General features: G+C 42.1%; 1 protein-coding gene across 2 annotated transcripts; it reads left to right on the forward strand.

Annotated features, from left to right (window-relative positions):
• The first annotated feature begins 22 nt into the window (after positions 1–22).
• On the forward strand, positions 23–21,863 carry LOC311432355 (uncharacterized protein). 2 transcript variants are annotated; one of them, XM_084510744.1, is made up of 6 exons: positions 23–2,356; positions 5,566–5,635; positions 7,374–7,431; positions 14,391–14,508; positions 19,716–19,787; positions 21,557–21,863. In XM_084510744.1, the coding sequence occupies exons 1-6, from the start codon at positions 1,905–1,907 to the stop codon at positions 21,669–21,671; spliced, it is 885 nt and encodes a 294-aa protein (XP_084366870.1). In that variant the 5' UTR covers positions 23–1,904; the 3' UTR covers positions 21,672–21,863. The 2 variants fall into 2 exon arrangements, 1 of the variants encoding a protein (XP_084366870.1); XR_014689992.1 differs by lacking the exon at positions 7,374–7,431.
• Positions 21,864–25,760: the final 3,897 nt, after the last annotated feature.

Raw genomic sequence — 25,760 nt, forward strand, 5'->3', positions numbered from 1 at the left:
GAAGGAGGCAGAACCCCATCATCTGACTGAACGTGGAATAAAGGATTGCTTCATCTCCCTGATTTATGGAAGATATAAGAAGGCTCTGATTTATGAAAACAAAAGAAGTATTTCTTCAAAATAACGAACCACAGAACTTCACTCAGCCAAGCATTCCTCAAACTATAAAGAAGTAGGAAGAGACTATGAATCAAATTGATTATTTTTTGTATCTCTTTTGTGGCTGTGATCTGTGCCTTCTACCTGCAAGACAATCTTTCCTGCTCAAATATTCAGTTAATGGAACAGAAACATTTGAAAAGCTGACTAAATTGAAGAACGGTAGATTTTTTTTTTTTTTTTTTTTGAAATAATAATTTGTTCTAAAGTATACAACACATTTGTTTTGTATGTCAGTGCAGTGGTGAATTATGTTGAATATAGCTCTTTTTCTATAGTTCTTTTTAGCTTATAGTTTCTTTCATTCTGTGGGGAAGAATTTTCTTCAAAGGCAGATTTTACTCAAATTATAAGCCAGGCCAGAAAGTTGGTAATATTCAACCATCAATCCTTGACTGTTTTTCTGAGAACCGAGCAAAAATGGCCAAGTACAAAGTGGAATCAAATAATAATTACACTTTAAGGAATTAGTGACAACAAATCAAGTAGGATATTTGATAGCAGGGGTGCAGGATTACAAGCAAATACACAAATGTCTTTTCCTTGATGGCAGCACTCTAACATTTTCATAGTTTCTGACATGCAGAAAGCAGATTTAAGACTGATATGGAAGAGAAGCTCCTGTTCAGTCTTCTCCCACTCCCTCCTTTATCCTTTTTACAAGTCTACATATCTACTTTCATCCCCTTTTTTACTGTTCCTTTCAAATTCTTTTTTTCTCTTCAGCAAAATCACACTTGAAATTTTGAGCTTTCACTCATATACAGTGAAACCCTCTCAAAATGTTGCACCTTGTGTGTTTGAAGCTCTTCATTTACTGCCAGCGCTCAACTCTCCCTTGCCAGGTTATCTGATTTTCCAAGTTCTGTGTTCCAAGATCGCTCTGTTCGCTCTTTGATGGTCTTGCGGAGTTCATTAGAGGGAACATAGGGATAATTATACAGATGACTGCATTGCTTTCAGAGACAGCTTCTTTCTCAAATGACTCTAGTCATGTTCGTGTAGTGCTGGGGCTGAGCAAACAAACTTTGCTAGAATCTAGCAGTATCTCCTGTAGCTAGAGCATCAATAGCGGATTGGATTGATAAAGGTCTTACACCAAGGCATCTGTGCTGCTGAGATTATATCGTCTGTGTGTTTGTGCAGCAGTGAGCTTGCTCATAGCAAAATCTTCCCCGGACTTGTGCTAATGGTTGTCCTGGCCAATTAATGTTGTTAAACACAGGCCCTGATTTTTACAGTCAGCAAATGTCAACAAAAACCCTTTGGGAAGTAGCAAGAGCAGAAGAAAAAAAAAACAAATATACATGAAAAATTATCCACCAACCTGTTCATATTTCTGAGATGATTAAAAAATACACTTGATTTCAGCCCTTGTGTGTTCACAGAACATTAAATGAGAACCATAATTATTCTGTGTGATGTTTACAGCAGAGACAAGCAAAAAGAGAACTCCATTTAGGGGTAAGGAAGCAAGTAGTTGTGAGTCAACTGCGTTGACAGCCTTTCAGCTGGATCAGGACTCATTTTCCTGAACAGTTTTGGGACAGTTTATATAAAATAGGTGAAGCTGTGCTCTACAGGGAATACTGCCTCTTGTGTGGAGAAGTCACTGTGGACACAACACTGTGCAACAGGAGAAAGAGTCAAATCTACGCACATTGATACAATATGTGTTCCCAACCTCCAGATACATTGGCTTCCCAAGCCATTGGTTCAAGCGTGACTGATGAGTTTTTTTAGCAATGCCATGGTATCTGATGTGTCAGCTAGAAAACAATGTCACCAAAGACATACTCGCTGTTACCAGTCTCACCGTTGATATGAAAGCAGGACATGGTTTTCTAAACCTGTTTGCTAAAATTCATAAAACATCCCCTGAGATTTTTATATTTGGTCATTGTTTGGACCTAAGACCTCACGGAGGCACACTGCTTGAGATGCCAGAGCTGTGGCACACGGTTCTGCCTCTACTGAGAGAGTGTTATCACAACCAGCAATGCCCCTGTGTTGCTTACCAAGCCCTGCTTATCTATCCACTCCTGTGTTACTCACACAGCCGTGGCAGGCCCAGCGGCAGCAGGTCAGGGAGCACACACCTCGCATTTCACAGCAGAAGTGTGGGCAGCACTGGTGTTGGCCTGCCTCTGATGAGTCAGCTGAACTGCTCCAACAGCGAGAGGTTACACGCATCAGGGTAAGACTTTGCAGTTTGCCATTTTAATAACAAAGCGGATAGATTTAAAAGAATTCGGGATGGATTGTCTTAACTTGTGGTTCCAAGAGAAATCACACGAGGCTGTAGACAGCTAGCAGTGGGGAATTAGAGTGCCGCAGCTGGATGATGACAGGCACCGAGGTGGGACAACTCACTCCACTGCTTCAGGTTTGTTCTAGACATGCTGAAGGGATAACTTTGTTTGTGCAGACCACATGCCAGACAGGGCATTTACTGTTACAGCTCCGATATCGGATGAGGAATAACTCGGAGAGGCAGTGTAAAGCATTGTCAATGTGAATCGTGTTCTGGGTGCTCCAGCTAACTGGACAGAATGTAATTTGCTCCCTGATCCTGATCAGTTTTCTTCTCCCAAGTGCTGTAGTGGTCCAATATTAATAACATGGAACCAGAGCTCTGAAGACAGCAAATAGATTGAGTAACATTAACAAAGGAGTATATAACAATCCACCGGAAATCACAACAGAATTTGGGCACAGCAGTATCAATACTCTGATGTGGTAAAATAAGGCTGCAACTGTTTGTGTCAGCTGATCAATTGACACAAATGATATAAATGATTTCTGCTTCATTTAGCCTTTTAGCAGTTACCACTTCTAGAACCCCAGGGATAATTGTATTTCAAGAAAACAAGAAAACCTTTCCAGTATTTGACAAAGGGAGATCTCCTTTGAAAAGACAGTCCTTTTCAGAAGTAATCACAGCTCCAAACATGAGGTGGTGGCTCATAACATTCTTACAAAAAGCCTTTTAAAATTGACTGGCAGATTCAGCCCCACCTCGTTCAATTACAAGGAGGCAAATGGGCTGCAAAGAAAACCTACTTAAAAAGTCACCCAGCAGGCATTTTGGTTACTACCCAGTGTGAGTTACAAATTGGGTAATAGGAAAAGCAAAGAAATAACAGGCTTTAGTAATGTTAGGCCTAAGCTAGTATTAGTCCACTTCTTATTAGAATCATATTAACTCGAAGACAAAACCTAAGCACTGCTTACTCAAATAAGTTGAGCTATGTGGGAACACAGACTTCAGAACATTAAGTCATGTTGGCCTGTGGTCTCTCTGTAAAAAATATAACTAATGGAGTCTTTAGGTAGCTAACAGAAGTAAGGTAGTTTTTAAATTATCAGAACTCAAAGAGACTAACAAAACTGATTTAAAGACTGACCTGCTTCAGTGTGAACGTTAATTCTTGGGTACAGGCATATTTCATTTAGTGCTCATACCAAGCATAACCTTCCTCACCCCTCTAGCGCTTTTTTAATTGAATAAATACTATGGAGTTAAATCATGAATAACCAAGAGCAACAGACTTGGCAGAAAAGGCAGACCTCACAAAAAAAGCTGTGAGAATATTCTTGCATACACAGTTTTTCAGGGATTTGTCCAGTTAGTGAATTAATGTAATTTTGGTCATATTTGCTTGTTTCTAAATGCCTTTGTGCTTAAATGACAATCGTGCCTTACTGCTGCATCTTTCAGAGGCCACAGAATACGCAGGCAGGGCTGAGCCACAGATGGCTCTCTTCACTGAGACACTGCTGCTGTTGTGCTGGAGGTTTCCACCTGGCAGCAAAGCTAGCAAAGGGGTTTCTCAGATCCCTCAGCACAAAGGCACCTGCCTGCGTCTGTTTTGGTGCTGGACAGTGCTAACCGTGGCGATTTTACACCAAAGTGGGTTTGAGAAGTGCTCCTGCATTTAATGCTAACTGGTGGCAAGCTGGACGGGCCCCTTGTGCCAGTGGATGGTTGTATGGAGGGAGACAAAAGAAGCTCTTCAAGAGGCAAAGCTAAGGCCAGAATAGTGCATCTGCTGGTGCTCTCAGCCTATGTGTGGTGACACCATGCCTATGTGCTACTCTACTCTGCAAAGATATATTCTTCAAATAATCTTATATTTATTCTTATTCTTCATCTGTATTACTCTTCCTATCACCTTTAAATATCTGTAAGTGCAGCAAACAACTGGCAAAAGGTTATTTGGGTTTGTACCACATTCATCAGATTAAATGCTTTAAAACCGTTTCACTTAACAGTAAAGCAGTAGCTTTTATATTGCCTTGTGGACCCAAGGGAGCACAATTGAGCCCATGGGTAAACACAGGGTTTGAGTGCTTTCAGGTACAGACAGCAATAGTTGCTGGTTTGCTGAATCAGCATTATGGGCACGAATATACACAGCCCTGTCACCCGAAGGACATGAACACAACACTGTTGTAGTGGGTTTACGTGGCAAGGTTTTGGTAGCAGGGGGCAATAGGAGTGGTTTCTGTGAGAAGGATCTAGAAGCTGCCCCATGTTTGGTAAGGGCCCCATTGTTTTCCAGAGCTGAGCCAATAAGCGATGTTGTTTTGCACCTCTGTGAGAGCATATTTAAGACAGGGAAAAAAACGCTGCGCCACACAGCAGCCGGGAGAGTCAAGGGAATGAGAAACAGCCTTGCAGGCGCCAAGGTCAGTGTAGAAGGAGCGGGAGAGGTGCTCCAGGCGCCGGAGCAGAAGTCCCCTGCGGCCTGTGGTGAGGACCATGGTGAAGCAGGATGTCCCCCTGCAGCCCATGGAGTACCACGGTGGAGCAGGTAGCCCTGCACCGACGGAGGCTGCCGCCTGTGGAAGACCCCTGCCGGAGCAGATTCCGGGCCGGACCTGTAGCCCGTGGAGAGGAGCCCACGCAGGAGCAGGTGACCTGGCAGGAGCTGCTGCCCGTAGGGGAGCCAGGTTGGAGCAGTTTTCTCCTGAGGTATGGACCCCGTGGTACGGACCCATATCTGGAGCAGTTCTGGAAGAGCTGCTGCCTGTGGGAAGCCCACGCCGGATCAGTTCATCAAGAACTGCATCCCGTGGGTGGGACCCCACAGCACAGGGGACGAGAGTGACCGAGAAGGAGTGGCAGAGAAGAAGTGCTGTAGACTGACCATAACCCCCATTCCCCCGTTCCCCTGCGCCACTTGGGGGGAGGAGGTGGAAGAGGGTGGATGGGGGGGAAGGTGCTTTTGGTTTCTTTCCTTTGTTTCTCACTTCTCTAGCTTGTTAGTAATGAGCAATAAATCTTACTATCTTCTTATACTGAGTCTGTTTTGCCCGTTACAATAATTATTGCGTGATTTTCTCGTCCTTATCTCAACCCTTGAGCCCTTTTCACATATTTTCTCCCCATTCCTCTTTGAGGAGGGGGAGTGAGAGAGCAGCTGTGGTGGAGCTCGGCTGCCCACTCGAGCGGAACCACGACAACTGTAAGGTAAGTAACTTCAGCCAAATACTTGGGTTTATAACAGCAATTCAGATTGTGTCATCGGAGAGATGGATTACAGCCTGGATTCTACAAATTCTTCTTTTCTGTGTCCTGCTTTCCTATCCTGAAACAGCCTCCTTGAGCAATACTGGAGATGCTTTTGAATACTCTGGAGATGCTTTTGAATACTCTGGAGTGTTTAATCCCACCAAACGTTGACTGTCTGCCCCGTTCACCCAGCAAAGATTTTAGCAAAGGGGTGCCATTTTAATCAGGGACAAAATGTAATTATCAACCACAAGTTCCACTGAGATATGAGGAGAAATAGCAAGACCATCAACAACTTTATTCACACAGAAGAATATTTAGAAACATTTAGAAACTCTCCTGAAGTAGTTTGATGGCTATTTAGTAGCCTGTCTCCTTTTTTTTTTTTTTTTTTTTTTTTTCTGCAGTGTGGTCTGTCTGGCTTTGAAGACTGGTCTAGATTTGCTATCCTGGATATAAATCTGCCTCATGACTTTCTAACATCCAAGTTCAGCACAGTAGAGACCTTGGTTTTGTCCACTTCTGGTACCTGTATGGGGGATGTTATTTCTAATGGGGATCTCTAGTTGACACTACAGTATTGCATTAACTGTGTAATGATAATAAAAGCAATTAGATGGCCTTAAGCTTCATGTGGAACTATCTGACAAAGGAAAATTTTGGAAAAAACACAGGTGCTTAGTTTTGCACTCAGAACTTCTCTAAATGAGAGGATTTCCGCTGAAATAAAATTATTCTATTTAAGTGTTTCATGTTATCTGCTCCGGAATAGGCAGAAATAAAGAAGCAGGTGGCATTTATCATGCTATATGTCACTGGTTCATTGTGGCAGTGATTTCTTTCAAAGTATTCCCTCAGTGCTGCACAACAAAATGTCCTGCTCCTGGGGCCTGACTGTGAACTTGTGACTCGGGGTGGAATAGTGATATGTCTGGATAAGTACAAGACATATTTCTGCTAGGTATCTCATTCCTGAGCAGTCATAAGCTGGCCACAATGTCCCTCCATTACTGAATTGAGGACTGGAAGGGACCTCAGACTTCACAGGCTCTCCCACTGCCCCCAGGGCCAACTGCCCTATTTCAGTCTTGACTCGAGCTTTTGAGAGACCTACACTGGGAAAAACTCCACAGGATGTCTAGGAAGTAGGATAAGAAGGGAAACGATAAAGAGATTTAAAAGTGTCACTTCTGAAAAACTTCACATTGGGTATGGCTCTGTCCAGGATCAGGAAATGCAACCACACAATCACTTCTGCAGTAGGTCAGGTTAAAGTCTGTCTAACTCAACACCATGTATCTAAAATGCTGAAATAAGGCACCTAATGTTGAAAATGGACTTATAGGGAAGTTTTCCTCTGATGAAGACTGCATCCAGATTATCTCACAAAAAAGCCTCGGTCTATTTTGCATTAACTTTATAATTCCTTTTAAAAACAGATTATACTTTTGACCTGCAAAATATCCTGTGCCATTAAGGTCCATCATTCAATTCTGGGCTATGTGGAAAAAAATGCTTCAGTTTGTTTATTTGAATTTAAAGCCTTGAGGTTCTTTGGCTGTGGTATTGTGAAAAATAATAAAAGACTGTTTGGAGGCTGAAGATTCCCACAGTGTATGGTCTGCCATCATATGGGAGCTACTGCATGCATTTGTTGTCACCTTTCTCTTTCTCCACTGTGCTTTTCATGAAACAGGGTGATCAGAAATGTCTGCTGCATTTGAGATGGGAATTCATGATCGATTTTTACAGTGGTATGATCATTTTTACTGTCACTTTTTTTCTGCTTCTTTTCTAGTAATACTTAAAATACACTTTGCTTTTTTGACCACCATTGAGAAACTAACTAGCTGATATTGTCAGAAAATTCTCCAGAACTGCGAGTTCATTTTCCTGAGTAACAGTTAATTTGTGTCCCATCACTTTGCATATTTATTTTATAATATTTTTCCCATGTGTTATAGTATATGAATTGGCACTGAATTTTCTCTGCTATTTTGTCACCAATTAATAAAAGACAGCAAGAATCCTTTTGCAAGTCTTCATAGTCAGCTTAACTCTCTGAACAGCTGTGTCATCTGCAAACATTGCAACTTCTTTCTTTACCTTTTTGCTACATAACTTGCAAACATCTGGTACAGCTCAAGCACCATCATTTATCTCTGTGGTAATATCTGGTAACCAGACCCAGCTACAAAACGTTGTCATTAATTCCTGTGCTTTACGTTCTACCTTTTGACTGAGGCTCAGTATCTGAGGACACCTTCTCTCCTCTCAAGAAGCTTAGCTAATTTAAGAAGCTTGTTGAAACTTTGGCAGTCAAAGTATACTATATCAAATAAATCACCTTTGTTCACATGCTCATTGATTTTTAAAAAGAACCCTAATAAACTGGTAACTCGTAAATTTGGCTTCCAAGAAGCACCTCAGCCTTTTCCCAGTGTGCCATACTTTGGCTTTATGCCTCTTAAATGTATTCATTATCTTAGTGTCTACTGGTTTGCCTTGTACAGACAGACATAGAGATTGGTTGGAGGGGATTTTTGCAGCAGAATTTGGATGACCACTAATGTCTGTGTGACTTGAGACTGACAAAAGTATATATTCCTGGAAATAAGCACTTGGGAAGCTCATATGCAAGTGGTCTTATTGCTTCTGATTATTTATGAGGAATTATTTTTTTTTTAATGAAAATTTTAATGATTTTTTTATTATTTATTACTTACGATTGATTCTGAATGAGCTACTACAACTGCATTGCATGCTGCCATGAAGAGGCAGCCAATCCTAAGGGTTGCTCACCCACAGAAAGTTAGACACAGCTCTGCAAAAATGGTATTCCCCATTTTCAGCACGCACTGTTTGGCTCCATACTCACCCACTGAGTTTAGAAATGAAAGGACTATTCCTCTGCTAAGTCTCATGGCCCGCTATGTTGATTAATAGTAATGAGAGTCTGCTTGGGAAAGACTGTGAGTGAATGTTCATAAATTGTTATCCGTTTTCCCCAGTGAAAACTTAAAAAAAATGAAGTCGTTTTCCAATGTGGTTAGCAGTATGAACATAAATGCAGTTAGTATTTCACTTCTTATCCTCCTACAGTCATGGTTAAGGAACCCTTTCATTGGACGAAAGAAAAATAACCCCGATGTCACCATTATTCAAGCATCGGCAGCGTGACAGTAGGCTTTCTCTTTAGGAGGTGGAACAGCAGGCACTGAACAGACAGCCCGAGATATCCAAGCTATATATGCTTTGAATTATAATCGAATGCTATGCCCTGCATAATGACCAAAGGTTAGAGCTCAAGGTTGCTGGACAGAGGTTCAGAGACTTACAGGACAGGTTGATCAGCCCTCAGGATGCCCTCCTGAGCACCAGCTGCCAGCAGTGCATGATCAGAGATGGCTGGTGCACCTGCCCCGAAGAGGGAACATGTTGTTTTTGAAACACTACTTGGAATTTTTTAGTTGTGAAGCATTCGTTTTGTGTGCTCTGTGTGTCTGTATGAGTGGTAAAATGAAATAGTGCATGTCAGCCCTCACGGTGCGGGAGGGCTCTGTGTGATGGATCCCAGGGACCATTTTGCAGCCGGCGTGTGCTTTCATGAATGTTGATGGTTGTTTACCTGTAGCATGGAGTGGGTGATCTATGTGAGAGGCCCAGGAAGGTTCTCTGTACATTGCCTGGATTTTTTTCCCCCAGTAAGGTTTTACTCTTCTTTCAGAGTGTGTTCTCAGTGTGAATGCTTCGGTTTTCAGACTTAGCAGCTTCGTTATATGGATCTGTTGTGAATTTTAAAATCACCTGATGAGAAAAAAGAGCAGAAGATGCTCAATCAGTAAACAAGATGTGTCTTTACTAAGTAAATAAAATAAGTCTCTGTTGTACTTAAGGTGCACCAAAATAAATATCACCAGAAGTGCATACAGAAATAATTTTGAGACCTTTTGAACTATACAAAGAGGGAGATGAAAAGAGATAGCAATATAGTTTTGTAGTTAAGGATGAGTTAATATAATAAGAGCTTTTTGTGGGAAGGCTTAGAGACTCGGTGAATAATCTTTCTTTTGGGGGTTCACCCATATGTTGAGGGTCTTCATCAGACTCATAGTAACTTTGGGAGCAGTTCAGTCTATGTCAGATGTAGCTATGTTGTGGCAGGGGAGCCAACTGCTGTCTGTCTTTTCCTGGTAGGACAGGTATTAGGGACTGGTAGTGTCTGGGCTGGCAAAGCTAGGTGACACTTTGCAGATACATCTTTCTTCAGATTCTCTCTGAGGTTTCTTCACATGGGTACTCTTGCCTGGCTTGAGGTTCATGTCGGTCCGTGATATGGGAACAGGGAAAAGGTGACCCTACTCTACAGCAAGGAACTTTTCAGCAGCACTTGCTCTGTGGTGTGCCGTGCTGGCTATTTTGTGCTTTGGAATCATCATAGGAGGTATGTGCTTTGCGCTTGCACAGAGTATTGCCTGCTTCTATTTTGGATGTGACCACCACACAATACCCTAAAAATTCAATTATGAAGGCCTGGCTACTGCAAAAACCACCAGCAACTATTTAAGATTCCTGCTAAGTCTAAGAAGGAAAAAATAATATTTTTGGCTGTTTTAAAATAAAAGATAAAAACATTTTTAAATAAAATCACAACTACTTTTAAATAAAAGACAACTACTAAAAATAATTTGGACCCTTTGTTATCTCTGAACTAAAGACTACAAAGGAAAGAAAATCGTTGATGCTAAAATGGAAGACTATGATTTCTGTTTCCATAAAAACACCCCCAAAACATTACTTGAAATTGACATGATGATGTAAGAAGCCAGCACTAATTTTTGGTATCAGTACCCTCCTGACGGAATATATATGCTCTAAGATAGAATAATAATCATACATGGGTTACTCCTGATAATTTCAGGTAAGGAACCTGGGAAGTAATTTGATATAATGAGCAATGGAGTAGGTGTCATGGGGGACTGAGATCCAGGACAGCCTCCTCTGTTGAAAAAGACTTGAAGCCAGTGATATATACACATGTGATGGGGATATGGATTTAAGGCGTGTTTGGTCAGGGAAATGGGAGCAAATGAGGGATTTTCTTGACTGTAATCAAGCATTTTGAAGACTCAAAGGGAAGCTGAAACATGGGGGTAGCAAGCAGCCAAGGAGGAATAAAACCCTCAACTGTGTTGCTGGTGACCTGAATGCTCGAGCAGCAGAGATGCAGGGCTGAGTACGCAGGCTGGTGTGGAAGGAAATTGGGTCACAGTTCTGGGAAACAGGGAATGCCTGCATTGCTGAATGTGCTCTCAGAAGACATCATGGTCTCTTTGATGTCCTAAACTCTTGCCATGTCACTGCCAGAGCACCATGTCAGGAATCTATCCTATCTTCTACACCACCTTTTCCCATAAGTCAAGGGGATTCTAGTAGGGAAGATGCATCCCATCAGAAACATGGTCAAGAGGTAGGTGGGCAAAATGCTCTGCTGGGCTGGCAAGGGAGTGATTTGAGGGCTTGGGAGTGCACACCTGGAAAAGAAATGAGCATAAATGGACAGAAACAACTAAATGCTGGCATGATAGAGAAGGATGAATAGAGAAGCCAGAAAGCAAGGAACACCAAAACATTGCAGCCACATTTTTTTTCCCTCATTGTTCATGGGCCTCAATGGCTGTCAAGATTTCTAAAATCAGTAATGTACAAAGCCATTCAAATAAATAGAAGGGTAAACTATAGGTAACCAGCTTGGTTAACTATACTGTAAACTCTGTGCTGAGGGAATGTGTGTCCAGGTGGCCAAGAAGGCCAACGGCATCCTGGCTTGTATCAGAAATGGTGTAGCCAGCAGGACTAGGGAGGTGATTGTCCCCCTATGCTCTGCTCTGGTGAGGCCGTACCTCGAGTGCTGTGTTCAGCTTTGGGCCCCTCAGTACAAGAAGGACATCGAGGCCCTGGAACATGTCCAGAGAAGGGCTGTGAAGCTGGTGAAGGGCCTGGAGCACAAGTCCTGTGAGGAGCGGCTGAGGGAACTGGGGGTGTTTAGTCTGGAGAAGAGGAGGCTCAGGGGAGACCTTATTGCTCTCTACAGCTACCTGAAAGGAAGGTGTGGGGAGATGGGGGTCAGCCTCTTCTCACAGGTAACCAGTGATGGGACAAGAGGGAATGGCCTTAAGTTGCACCAGGGGAGATTCAGGTTGGACATGAGGAGACATTTCTTCTCAGAAAGAGCAGTCAGGCATTGGGACGGGTTGCCCAGGGAGGTGGTGGAGTCACTGTCCCTGGGGGTGTTCAAGGAAAGGTTGGATGTGGTGCTTACAGACATGGTTTAGTGGGTGACATTGGTAGTAGGGTGATGGTTGGACCAGATGATCTTGGAGGTCTTTTCCAACCTTTATGATTCTATGATTCTATGAATTAATTCTCGATGCATGTACCTATTCATTTTTACATTCTTGAAATGAAAACCAATCCAGTTTTAAGCAACAAACCAAGCAAAGGATTTAGACAATGAGAGTCTTGAGATGATTGCTCGAAATCAGTAACAGTGGCTGAGCAGCAAAAAGCAGTCCCTCTGCTGTTGTAGACTGGCATATCTCCACTGAAACTCATGTTGTTTTGCTAACTATTAATTTTTGCATGACAAAAGAAAAAAAATTAACTGAAAACTCATGATTCACAATTCAATAATAGACTTCCTAGGGTTTGGTTTATTCGTGTGCTAACACAATTGGTATATATTTGAAGATTGCCTCATCCAGCAGGATGCATGTATTACCTTTAAAAATATGTTTAATATGCAGAATGGGGCTTTTGTAGGCAGCAGTTCACTAGATTAAGAGTCTGAATGTCCCAGCCAATGCACAGCAGCAATTGCTCATCTTGCTCTATGAAGTTGCAGGAAAGTCCCCTTTCTTCTGAACCAGGTATCACCAGGGATTACCAGACAGGTAAGGGTACAGTAGGTTATACCACAGAATTGGAGTTAGTATCACTCATTTGATATAGGAAATGGGAGTTTACAGTACAGATGACAAAGGGCTGAGGCACCCAGCACCAATATTAACCATCCTGACTTTTTCTGACAGCTCCTTTTCTTCATTTCCAGAAGAGCATTTTCAAGACACACAATTTGTATCTCACTGCTACATGCTTTCTACACACAGTGCTTAAGGGATAATCCCAAACGCACTGTAGTATATGAAGCAATAAATGGCTGCTGAGATTAATAGACTGAGCAAAGCTGAAGCATTTAATCAATCTCAAAAAAAAAAAAAAATACTCATTGCCAGAATATTACAGGCAAGAGAATTTCCTCTTCGTGTATAACAAACCCTAGCAGGGAACAGCAAAATTTCTATTCACCAGTGAGGATTTAAATTCATGAACTGTCCCCTTTCTTAAGACGACACCTCAGTACAGGTGGAGGTGAGGGCACAGAATGCAGTCATAACTGAGTGGGCAACGTGTATGGTCTTAGACCTGTCTGGATAAATATGCTGCAGGTAAGGGTTTCTGTGCTTTGTATGGAAAGGATAACGATGCCCTATTTCTCTGTGCTGTGATATCTTTGTTTAAGACAGAAGAATATTAACAAGTGTATTTCTTGGTGAAAGAAAGAGCAAAATACAAGGAGACCTTGGATCCTATTGATCCAGCCAAACTTAGATAAAAGTTACAGCAAGGGCCAAACTGCTGCAATTTGAGGCATTGGTTTAAAGTTCTTAACCTCGCATCAGCAGGGATTACTGAAATGAGGTTTGATTGGATAGGATTTCATGGACCACTTACAACATTGAGGAGGTAGAACTCTAACAAGAGTAAGGAGCTTCTGTCCAACAGGGAGCTCTCATTTGAACACACGGCCTACGTTCATCTTACCAGGACAGAAGTTAGTGGACAAGCCTTCTGGCTTCAAAAGTTGTCTGTAGGCTCTCAGTTCCCTGTAAAAACGCATAGAGTGACCTGCTTCAGAGGACATCACACTCCTCTTCCTGTTCTGAGCTACCAGAACAATCCACAAAGAGGTCAGCAAGCGTCTCTCAAAAGAAAGTCATATTTCCTAGTGATGGTTAAGGAAGCGATGTGAGTCCTGATGGGACAGGAAGAGGATGGGAATTCCTTCCCTTACACCTCCTCTCTTGAATCACACTTTTTCTCCTGTATGATACATTTATTTGTACTTTACCGATATCTGATCAAATGAAAAGTTATGTTTTTCACCGTGAAATCATTTACTTGTTATTCAGCCTTCTCACAGGGATGCTGGTACATGCACAGGATGCTCTGAGAAGTGCTGGTAGTGCACGCCATCTCACACGAGACTCTTACCTCTGCTTGCAACTCTTCCCTAGCTGCAAAACATTTTCCTTCCCCTTTTCTTCTCCAGGCTATTGGTCTGGGTTGCTCCAGTTCTATGTGCCCCCTACCACAGTCTCTTCCAGTCCTTCTTTCTTTTGATTTTATAGTTTTCAGAGTCCATGCTAAACACTTTCTGAAAAATCATACATTTGGAAGCAAATAGATGATCAGTGGCCACTTCTGAAAATCTTGTCTCACATGACCAGTTGAAGCTTCTTAGAGGTTGTGTAAGAATGCAGGTGAAGAAGCTTCCCTGCTTCAAGCTCAGGTGTTTGACAAAGCAGATTGATAGGCTGGATCAGACCTGAATCAGCTTTCTAATACTGATCTTCTATTTTTAACTTCGCAGAGAGGAGTAAACTACAAAAGCAGAACAAAGAAGATAATGGATGTTCATTTGCAAGGACTTTGAAAACAAACAAACAGACAAATAAACAAAACCAGATTTACCTTGCCATAAATCCAAGGTAATCTGCTTTTCTCTAGTATCTTTGTAATGAATTCTCATTAGCTTACAGATGGAGTAGTGGCACTTAAGTGGATAATGTAACATGCCATCTTTTATCTTTCTTCACTTATCTGATGGATGCCCACAGTGCCTCTAGGATGTTCTTACTTTTGAAGTCCAAACAATAAGAAAGTCTTTCATATAATTTTGTAAAGTCATGATGATTTTGAATGAGTGTAATTTAGAAATATGTTATTCAAACAATACACTAACTAATCTGAACTGAATGCTAATAGAGAATTTTCCTAGCAGTTTAGATGGGAGGAAGGACTTCCTGGCTTAGCTCCAGACTTCATTTAGACAGGGATTATGCTATCCTCCTGAATTGTATTTCCATTAGCATAAGTTTGGAGTAAGCGTAGTATCAGGTACTTTATGTTTCTATCCTCCTTTCCAGAATTTGCTCCTTTCCAGAGCAGAAGGAACCCTGGATGTAGTCATCATTCAGGAATGTAGCATGATAGGAATAGTTATGAATGTTTTGTATATTTTACACAAGAAACATCTGAAAGACTTTGGGAATTTTCTGGTGACAATTAAGTTCTTCAATCCTTACCACTTCCACTTCCAAGATTTTAAGGACAAGTTACAGCAATTTGCATCGCTAACTTCAAGACAATGGTCTAATGTTACACTTTTATTTTCTATTTCTGATAAACAGTTTAAGACTCAGATATGTATTTTACAGGGTTTCTAACAAATTCTGTCATCAGTGTTCATGTACATTCCCTTGAGAACTTAGGGAATGGAAAATGTCATGCTAATACAAACACAATTCAACTGTGACAATCCATAACTGGATTGTTAAAAAAATCTATAATTTGAAGGAATACCACCAATTAGTTTGAACTCAAAGCTTGACCAGTCTTAGAATTATTTTTCTCCAGCAAGATATCTTAAAATCACATTTTACTTTTTTTTTTTCTTAAAAAAAAAAAAAAATCCACTACTTTTTCTCTGAGAAATAGAATAAGCTCTAATAGAGTAACCATTTAAATGCATGATATTTGAAGTGCTGTTGCAAAGAGAAGAGCTACCCAAGTGGAGAAAACAAATTAACAAACTGGAATCCCATCCAATTCTTTGTTCAGTTGATGAGTAAAGATATTTAGAAGAGACTGTATGTCCTATTTCCAGAGTACTGTTGACTTTACTGATTACATTGCAGATATTCATAAAAACAACAACAACCAAGCAACAAAGTAAATCTCATTATATGCTTTTGGCATATGATCCATATTGACTGCAGTGGGAAGAGGAATTAAGTACTTGAAAGAGCAGCTAGCAGTGTCAGAACTCAGGTCAGCCAGTCCTGTCCCACTTATTTAAGAGGATAGTCTTGCCTTCTCACAAAGATATTGTTATTCTGACTGACTTCTTTAAACTGTACTTGTATATCTACAGCAAGAGAAGCTGATTTGTCATTGCCATATGCAGAAATTTACAATGTAGTAACAAAAATGTGAAGCACACCGCACCCAGGATAATAGCATTTTACTCTGACTGTGTATTAGCATTTTATGCCTACTTTGCTAAAGATGCAATACATCAACTACAGGGTGATGCAGAAACCAGAGATATTTTCCAGTTAGTGGTCTTTACTAATTCAGTGAACCTAGAGCACGTCCCATTCTGTGCTACTGCAGCCTATTTTCAGTATGTTTGCTCTGACGTTGTTACTGTAATGGGAACTTTTATAAACTCAAGGCACATCTTTCCCAACTTTTTTTTAGGTATGTGTACAATCATCTAATTGTTCCATAGAGAACTTTTTGCAATCTAAGCTTTCCCATTTTTAGCTTGAGGCCCTTTGCCCTTGACCTGCTATTTTCTGAGACAAAATAATTGCTTTCTTTAATTTATAATGTTGGTTTGATAGTATTTATGAACTGCTTGTTTCTCCCTTGACATTTTTCTATGCTACACAATGCTAATTTTCCTCTTACATTCTACATGTACTACAACTTGCTTTCCAGGTCTAATATAGTTTTTTCTAATGTAATTTTTGTTTTCCTGGATTATACAAACACACACACACACACACCACTTATATGGTATTATATTTATCATATATCATTTATCACATATGTGTCATATATCACATATCACATACAATATATGTTATATATTATATGTTATTTATTACACATTATATATTTTACACTATATATTATGTATGTATGCGTGTGTGTATATATACATATACCTTTAATGGATGCTTAGATTTTTACAGTGTGTGATTTGCAAATATTCGTAATTCCAGGTGTGGCTGCTACCTGAGCCATGCATAATCATCTTAACTCTAGATTTACATATATTCCTCCTTTGATATATAGCCATGGATACCTTTGAACTTTGTGGTAATGGAGCTGCACTGCGAATTTTATTTGGTTTCTTACTGTTCAGGAAAGTCCTAATCTAGCCCCAAAGAAGGCTTGGTATTAGAGCTACTTAGGAGGGAAACAGAACTGAATTGTGCTATACTTAAAATGGTGTAGAGGAGTCAAAAGAGAAGGGAAACAGAGTGCAGGGAAAATATGTAGAAGGAAAATGATAGGGCTATAAAGGGATTCCATCAGGTGTTACCAGGTGAATGGTAGCCTTCCCTGCCAAATGAACTCAGTTTCCCAGCAGTTCAGGCCTTGCCACCACAAGGCTGGGAGGCATGCCCCTGTCAGAGTAAAGGGGGATTATTGCATCTGGGATGCCATGTGTTGGGTAGGGACAAGGAGAGACAGCTTCTGGGTTCTTCCTCTCCCCTTTCGTTATTCCTCCAGCAGAAGTTGCTGCCTCAGGCATCCTTACACCTCCCACAGCAGCACCTACACTGGGCCCAAAGTTCGTGGTTTGCAGGTCTTTTGCCATCTCTAGTTTACTAGAGATGTGGCAGCTTTGCCTAGAGCTGGCCATGTTTCTTCATGCATGAGAGCTCAGAAGAGCAATACAGATGTGTTCATGTCTGACCATTCAAAGACATGCATACTGGGGAGATTTTCCAGGCTGCTCTTTATTTCCCTTCAAGCTCCCATACCTGAACTTGAAAAATTGGTTTGGGCAGAGCATACCCTATCAGCACACCTCCAGCTCCATGCCCTTTCTACACATCAGGTCAGATTTTTGTGGGTTTCTTTTTGTAGCTTACGTAACCTTTAACAGAAAAGCAAGAGGAAAATAAAATCTAAGATAATAGGAAGTAAAGTTGTTTTAGTAATTTCTGTAAATCAGTGGAGTTTCATATGCAGAAAATACATAGAGGGAGCAGGAGTACATGGCTGAGTCATGCTGTTATTGCATTCTGTAAAAACACAGTATGGAAAAAGATCTTCCTGACCTACATATGTGCAATATATACACTTTTTTCAAAGTGCTTCATCTTCAGTATTTCCTGCAAATCTGGCACTGAAAACCAGCCCTCGCCCAGGCTGGAACACAGTGACTGTCTCTCCACTCACCCATTGGCAACCAGCAGCAGACCTCAATTGAGGACAAAACAGGCATTCTGGAATAAACTATTTCTAATGAGCATGAACTGGAAATCACACAAAATGTGTCCTAACATTTGCAAACTGCATTACAAATGATATAATTAAGTTAGCAATGGAAAAAAAAATATTTTAGTGGGCTTTTTAAAAGAGATGCACATTTTACACACACGCTACTGGGAGGTTTGTCCCCAGAAAATAACGAGAAAAACGCTCTAAGTATTCTTAGGGAAAAATTCTTATGAACATGTTCTCTACACTGCAACCAAGGATATTGCTCTGAGTAATTATTTTTTAATAATTATTATAATTTATTTAGTAATTTTTTTTTTTTTTTTTTGTCATGAGGCGTTATAGTTTCTTGCATGTTTTCAAACCATGGAAAAAAAAGAGCAACACAAGATCTTTCACCTCTCCTTCGTTGGGAGATTGGCCTGTTCCCCTCAGCCACCAAGCAATGTTTCTCTAACAGCCCTTACGTTCTTTACCTTTGCACTTCTTTCCATTTAACCCTTTCAGAAGTCTCCTTCAGAACCTGCTACTTGCAGGGCAGGTGATAGGATGCTTTCCAACCTCATCAGACATCCAGCTGTTGCCATTTAATGCCTTCAGGCCCTCAGGAGACAGGAATCTAGCTGTTTCAGAGCAGATTCCCCAAATTCTCTCTCTTAATCTTATTATTGCTTGCCAAGGTCCACTGATCTTCTACAGGTTAGGCAGAGATTCCTGCAGCATGTAGCAGTGCAGCTGAGTGCCTGCTGTGGGACAGAGGTATGGTGAACTGAAATAAATGCTAAATTTCTCATACTTCTTATCTGGTATTGTTTTCTACAAGGCTGTAACCCACCCCTTAACGGCCTGTGCTGGCCCAGCCCAAGCCTGCCACTTCTATATTTATTGGCACAACCCCACCAACCTGCCGGTTGAACCCACAAGGGCACAGGGGTGCATGTTAAGTCTCTCTCTACCCAGGGGTGATGTCAGTGCCTTACAGCAAACATTGCAGCCCCGTTGGTGGCGATGTTAAAGGTTTTTCCCTCAACTGGTTAGAGGCAGAGCTGCAGTTACAAATAACAGCTCCAGCAGTCAGCTCCAATTAAAGAGTAATTCAGGGAGAAATAAAACTCCAGGCACTACTGAGCTCCTATTCTGGTGGAAGAAAAAAAAAAAAAGGCTTTCAAGTAAATCTGATCTACTTACATTATTTCATTATTATTATTAATTAGGATACTCAAGCAGAGCAGACCAAGCCTTTATTAGCTGAAGCAGCAGTTTGGTGGGGACTGGAGTTTTATTTCCCATTGATTAAGCAATAGATATGAGCTGAACCAAGAACCTCGTGTGAGGGTTATTGCAGCTGAATGCCTGGAAGATTTGTATGAAGTCTGGTGGCCACAGGACAGATAGAGCTATAGATGTTGTCCAGGGTGAAACTGCACAAATGACTGAGAGGAGAAGGCTGCTGTATCACATCACAGCAAACAGTTGTCAGTTCATCTTAATGTGAAATGTTTTTGCACCTCATGAAAAATAAGACCCTTTTGTGGGAGGGTTGATACAAGAATATCACCCTTCAGTGCACTGATGGGGCTAAGTGCCTTCCTTTGCATGGAAAGGATGGACAGTTCTTCAGTGGGCCTCAGAGAATAAAACTGATGTTTCTCTGCTGCTCCCACTCTGCCAGAAATACCGTGTGGTCCTCTGAGGAAACGTCCACAGGCTGCATGGCACCTGAAGAGGAGCAAATCCATTCCCGGTAGGTTTGGGCTCTGCCATCCTCAGTGCCTGGGACTAGCACTGCTGTGGAGGAGCTGAAAGAAGAAAAGGCTTGTTCACGGTCTGGTGGGGGCATTCTGGCTTAAATCTCTGATGAAAACGAACATAGAGTGATGGGTCTGCTCTGGCCTTGCAGCTGCTTGAAGTGCAAGTGTATGGCTTTTTTATTGCTGTCACTGCTGTGGGAAAGCTGATCTCGCAGATGCAGTCAGAGCATCCTAAGCCACCTCAGCTCATCGCCTCAGGGAGCGTGAGCCAGGGTGCTCAGATTGCTCTGGTTTCTGTTAATTGCCTACTTTGCTCCAAAGAGCCCAGCGTGGCTATTTCACTTCAACTTACTTTTTCACTGACTTAAAAATAGAATAAAATATAGGTTATAGTGAGAGTTGCCTAAAAACTCATTAGATTTCATTTCCCCTCATTGTCATGTGATATGAAAATGAAATGATGGCAGATGGGGAACGACATGTATAAAAGAACCTCTCCTGAACATTGCTTTTGCCCAATATTCAGGCCTTAAATTTGACATGAATGTCATGGTCTTCACAGAAAAGATCTGCCCAAAGGGCTCAAAGCCTGACTTGCATAAACATACCAATGAAATGTAACAAACACTTCATAAGCTAGAGAGCCTAAACTGCATCCTGCTTCATTTCCTAAAAAGCCAGGAATGCAAGTACCCACCTGGATGTAAAGAGGGTTTGAAATAGCTACAGGAGAAGTTTTCCAGGCAAACAAGGTCATGCCATTTATACATGGCTTGTGAATTTTTGCCTCACATTTTGTGCCAGCTATAACTGGAAACAGTTTTTAAAATCTGTTTCATATTTCAGACAATGCATGATCTTGGGCTGCAACACATGGGACTTTCTTGTAGTGGATGCACATGAACTGTTGAGGCAGAAAGCAGGAGTTTTCTCAGTCTCTGATATCTGATTGTCACATGGTAGTCAGTGGATCCCGTTTACCTTACGATGGCCAAGTGAAATTCCCCTTGAGTGGAGTCTAATCTGTGCTTGGGTAACGTGTGCAAACATGGGCTAAATTTGGCACTACAAAAAAGAGCCTCCCATGTGCAGTTGTTGCAAACAAACACTGGAAGCAGTTTCTGAATGTCCGAAGATGCATCATGCAGACTTTAAAAGCCCTTCTTCACTAAAATGTAGCATAACCACTGACTATCGCAGTGCTGTGCAAAAATGCAGAACATTTCTCTGAAAAATCGCAGCTTCTGGTCTGAACAGAGACTCTCCAGTGCACTTGTTCCCCAGTGTTTTGGGGGTTTTGCCTGGGAGCAGCACAGGGTCTGTTCTTCACTTCCTTCAGGCAGAGATTGAAACAATATAGGAGCAGACTGCCCTGGCCTGGAGGAAACTTGCAGTGTTGTTTTTAACACTGCCTGCCAAAGCCTGAGATGGTCCAACTTCAACCCAACAGGGAGACAGAGGAAGGAGAGGGAGATGTAATGGCAGATGGCAACCCACGAGGAGGTGAGAGCAACACGCTGCACTTTGGCAACTGGTGACAAGGACAACTTTACAGTAACCTAGTTTGCCTACAAAGGGATGAGGATTATTTGACACTTCTTTTTCTCCCCCCATCTTCAGTCAGATCATTGCTTAAAAAAAAAATAAAAATTAAAAAATTAATTGACTTAGCTTTGGGAAGCTGTACTTCTAGATTCTAACAGAACATAAGAGAACTGATTTTTAAATAATTAAAATGGACATTGGTTATGTGTTATTTCAGCCTTCGATACAGCGCCACCCATGTAGATGAGCTGGGGGATGAGTTTTCCTTATCCTGCAAAGCACCAATGGGTTGTTTGGTCTTCACTGTTACATGGCCCGAGCGCCCCAGCTAAAGACTGAAATCTGCAGAAATTCAGCGGAGATTTTATTGTGCTTTCTGCGTGTCTTTGCCTTCAAACAAGGATGCATTTTTTTGAGGTGAGCAACAGACATGGGGAAAGAAAACTTGATTTGTCAAAGTTTTTTTTTGAAAAATAGTGCTCCTGTCTCTGCTTCTATCCATTAAAATTGTCTTGCTATCTTAATGGATCTTGTCTAAATTAATTGTGCTGTCTCTATGTAGTGTTTCCCCAAGGAACGTCTGTTCTTGGCTGATTGAGATATTAATTAATTATATGAAGAACCCTAGGAAAATAAAAGTAGGATTCTGTCTTAACTCAGGTGAATGTCGGGGTCCATGCCTCACATGCAGAGCTCACCAGTGGCCACTTTGCTGCGTGCCCTCCACTGCTCCCCTGCCAGAGCTGGGTCTCCTTGGTGGCGTTCACCTTCACCACAGCCTGCATGGTCGGGGCAGTTGCAAAGAAGACTCCGAGTCCCACGGGGATGTAGTGGGAGGCACTGCGGGCAGCTGCTGGTGAGTGCTGGGCACGGTGGACGTGGGTGCCCTCTCTGGTCCTCACCACCAGGTGACCCTGCCCCATTACAGTCACATATAAAATCATAAATATTTTGTTGGAATAAGGCATGAGTACTTAGTGTCATTTAAGAATACTAAAATTGCAAACTTGGTAGCTGCAACTGCTGTTTTGTGTTGCACAGCGGTGAACACTTCACACTCCTGCAATGTGTCTATTGCCAGTGTGCCCATTAAAAAAATAAAAGAAGCATTTAAGGATTTGAAAAACAGAATTTTCTTTATAATCTAACTGTGACCACTAACATTTACATTTCAAAACGCAGACTTGACTTGAAAATAACCATATTCCAGGAGAGCAGGTGTTAAAATTGTTCCTATGCTTGTTCCAAAACTTTCTGTGTGCTTTACTAGACCAGAAGTCAGATGAGTACTTTTAGAAGAGTCCAGGTGCTTGCTTTCCCCATGAGGAATTATTCAGAGGTGGATGGGGTTTATGAAGCCCCTGTGTTTCCCATGGGAGAGTTGGTGGAGCCCAGAACCTCCTGCAGGGAAGCAGCACCACCTGTAACACCTGGAGGGACTGGAAACGGATGTGCCTGTTCCTCTGAATTAAGTGCAAAACACCTCCTTGATTAGGATGCTCGTGCCTTGTATTTTCTCTGACTGTCTGAGAACACAACACGGTTTTCTTGTCACCTCGCTGTTTTGGTGCAATTGTTTTGCTCAAAATGATGAACAATGCCTGGGTAGTGTCAGTTCTCCAAGGGTCATAGCAGACGCTCTGCCAGTGGTATTGCGGCATCCAGGAAATATTTTTATTTCCATACCTAAGAAATCTAGAAAGCTTTAAGAACTTTGAAACTTGATTGCAAAGGAGTTTGCTTTAAGATCTTGCAATTTCCAGAAGACAGGTAGATAGCGCTGAAGGTTTCTCAAAAAATTAATGATAAAATTGCAGAGCCTCGAGACAAAAAGGAAGGATATTCTCCTGTCTGTAGTCTCCTGTATACGGAAAAAAACACATCTGATTCAGTATTAGCATACAATGTCCATTTTTCATATGCCACCTATTGATTGTGGCAGGGAGATCCTAACTTTGAACCTGACGTTCTGCAAGGAGCACTAATTCTTGTGAAGAGCAAAACCCAGTTCAGACCACTCTGAAACTCTACATGGGAGTGCTGTGATTAGAGTTTGTGTCTCTTTCCTCAGAGTTTCAAGTGTGCCTCAGCAAACCTGGAGGCTTGGAAATGAAACCAGCCTTCCCTTTGAGATGCTCTGCTAGTCGCAACCGAGATTTGTCAAAACAATCTAAACATCTCTGATTGGAAGCCGGAGACAAGAAGGAAAAATTTGGCCAAATTCCTATATCCAAATATTTTTACAGCATGAGAAATTGAGCTAATAATGCTTCTGTCTGGTTAACAGCTGTCAAAGGAAGAAAAATAAGCTACTGTGAATGCAGTCAATCACTCGCTCCTTTTAATGTGGTGTGAAATCCATAAAGGCATTTATACTGAATCTTAATGTGTTTTATGGAAAAATAACTGGTAGCTCTGTTGAAGAGATGCCAAATTTTAACAAGCAACGTCTGGTGCTCATGGAGACTTTCTACGCATGTGTGTTCTGCAGGAAAAGATGAGTTTGCATTCTGTCTGCGCCTGTGAATTCGTGTTTAGTAACATCTCCTCTGCTCCCCCCCTGCTTGAGGTGGGTCACCGTGACATCAGCTTTCATTCACAAAACCATGCCCGAGCTCCTTCTGATCCCTCCCTCCCCGTGCCTGCAGCCTGGCACCTGCACAGAGCATGGTGCACGCTGTAGCCCCACCAGCACGGCAGCTCTCGGGGACAGGACCGTGCTGAGTCCTGCTGGTTTTGTGACACCTCACACCATGCACAGCGTTGTGCCCTCCATCATGTGCTATATCCTTTAACCAGTGGGTAACGGTACCGCTTCCCTGCATGATACAACGCAATGTTAATGTGTGATGAGCTTGGCACAAAGCAGCCTATACACAGCTGGAGACGGCAGCTTCCGAAATCAGGACGGCAATTTTTGTGACCGGCAGCACTGGGAAGTGAAGGGCTCAGCAACAGCACACAGCAAGTGCAGAGCTCAGGTTGTGAAGGCTTTGTGTATCCCCATGGCCCTGCTGTCCAGTGGGGTTCGTCGGACGGATACAGCTGGATACATGGTCACAAAAAGTGGCATCTTCCTCATCCTGCCCCAGAGGAGACATCCTGGATGAGGTGGTGTTAATGCATGGCCTCAGCCCCCTTTGGCCACCCTCCTCCTCCCCACGGCAAACTCACTGAATCTTTTATGTTAGCGACTGTGGGGAGACTGCAGGGAAGCACGTCCTGCCCAAAGCACTCATTCATGAGAAGAGCGCCAGTCCCAAGGTTTTTTGTCATTGCTTAAGGTGAAAGCAGCGAGGGAAACATAACTCATGGCACTCCTTCATACCTCCACCTGTTCGTGTGGCTATCAAAATCAGGCTAGCCACAGGGCTGTTCCTGACAGTAGTTTTCCACTATATAAATCTACAGTCCTAGGGAGCTGAGCAGGTGACAGCTCATTTCCCCTAAACTCAACACCACTTGAACCTCACTCCCTGTTCTCATTACATAGGCTCACTGTGTGGCACGAAGCTGACGTTTTCAATAAATTTTATCAAAAAAAAAACAACACAACAAAACAGGAACAGAAACAAGGCAGCACCCCAGCTATAAACTGGCTCATAAGATCCATGGATAAGAACGGTAGAAACCTAGAAAGATACTTAATAGAGACTTGCTGTTTTCCTTTCCATTGGTTAACTTTACCTAATGATCTACAGAGGTGAACAGTTGATATTCCTCAAATCAATCATTTACTTATATTCCATAATGTCTCTCTCACACTCAAGTCAATGCAGTGATCCACGCCCTCTCACAGCTCCACAGAACAAATGAGACAAACCCACACAACCAAAACCCTCGGCAACGGGATTACACTCCACATCTTACTGTTTTGTCACACTGAGTTCTCCTCTCCGGACTGGGAAGGGCCTGTGCACGGCCACACAGGTTGTTCCAAAATAGCGAGTGCCTCCAGATGGCTGCAGGGCTAACGCTGGTTCGTGTCCAGCCTGATGCCATCAGTTTTGATGAAAGCTGTGGTCTCAGCTGAGCTGCTTGCAGATGTTAGTTCAGAGCACAAAAACCATCCCATGGAGGATGTGACCAGGGCTGAACGAGCACGATGGTGAACCCCATTCAAAAAGAAAGCCACCTGTAAGGGTAATTCGCACTGCACAGCTGTCTGCAGCCTGCCGAGCCCATGAGCCATCAGGGGTGTTGGGCTTCCAGTCCCTCAGCTCCCAGAACACAAATGTTTCTGAGTTGGTCTTGAATTTATGTAGTGTGTAACATGCAACTGCTGCTAAATGTGTCACACTAAACCATCATTTATACTTTATTTTCTCTGTGTATTCATTTTCCTCTTTTAATTTAGATCAGCTACCAGCCTCCAGAATCTCTCTCTTGCAGCAAGATTGTATATTAGTGATATAAAAAAT

The sequence above is a fragment of the Aythya ferina genome (genome assembly GCF_964211825.1).
Source record: "Aythya ferina genome assembly, chromosome: 2".
Lineage (NCBI taxonomy): Eukaryota > Metazoa > Chordata > Aves > Anseriformes > Anatidae > Aythya > Aythya ferina.

Excerpts from the sequence above, each read along its gene's own strand:
- LOC311432355 (XM_084510744.1), top strand. The coding sequence starts at position 1,905 with ATGCCATGGTATCTGATGTGTCAGCTAGAAAACAATGTCACCAAAGAC. Across the intron at positions 2,357-5,565 it reads GAGAGGTTACACGCATCAGG|GAGGGGGAGTGAGAGAGCAG; the intron begins GTAAGACTTTGC and ends TTCCTCTTTGAG. Across the intron at positions 19,788-21,556 it reads GAGGAGCAAATCCATTCCCG|CCTTCGATACAGCGCCACCC; the intron begins GTAGGTTTGGGC and ends GTGTTATTTCAG.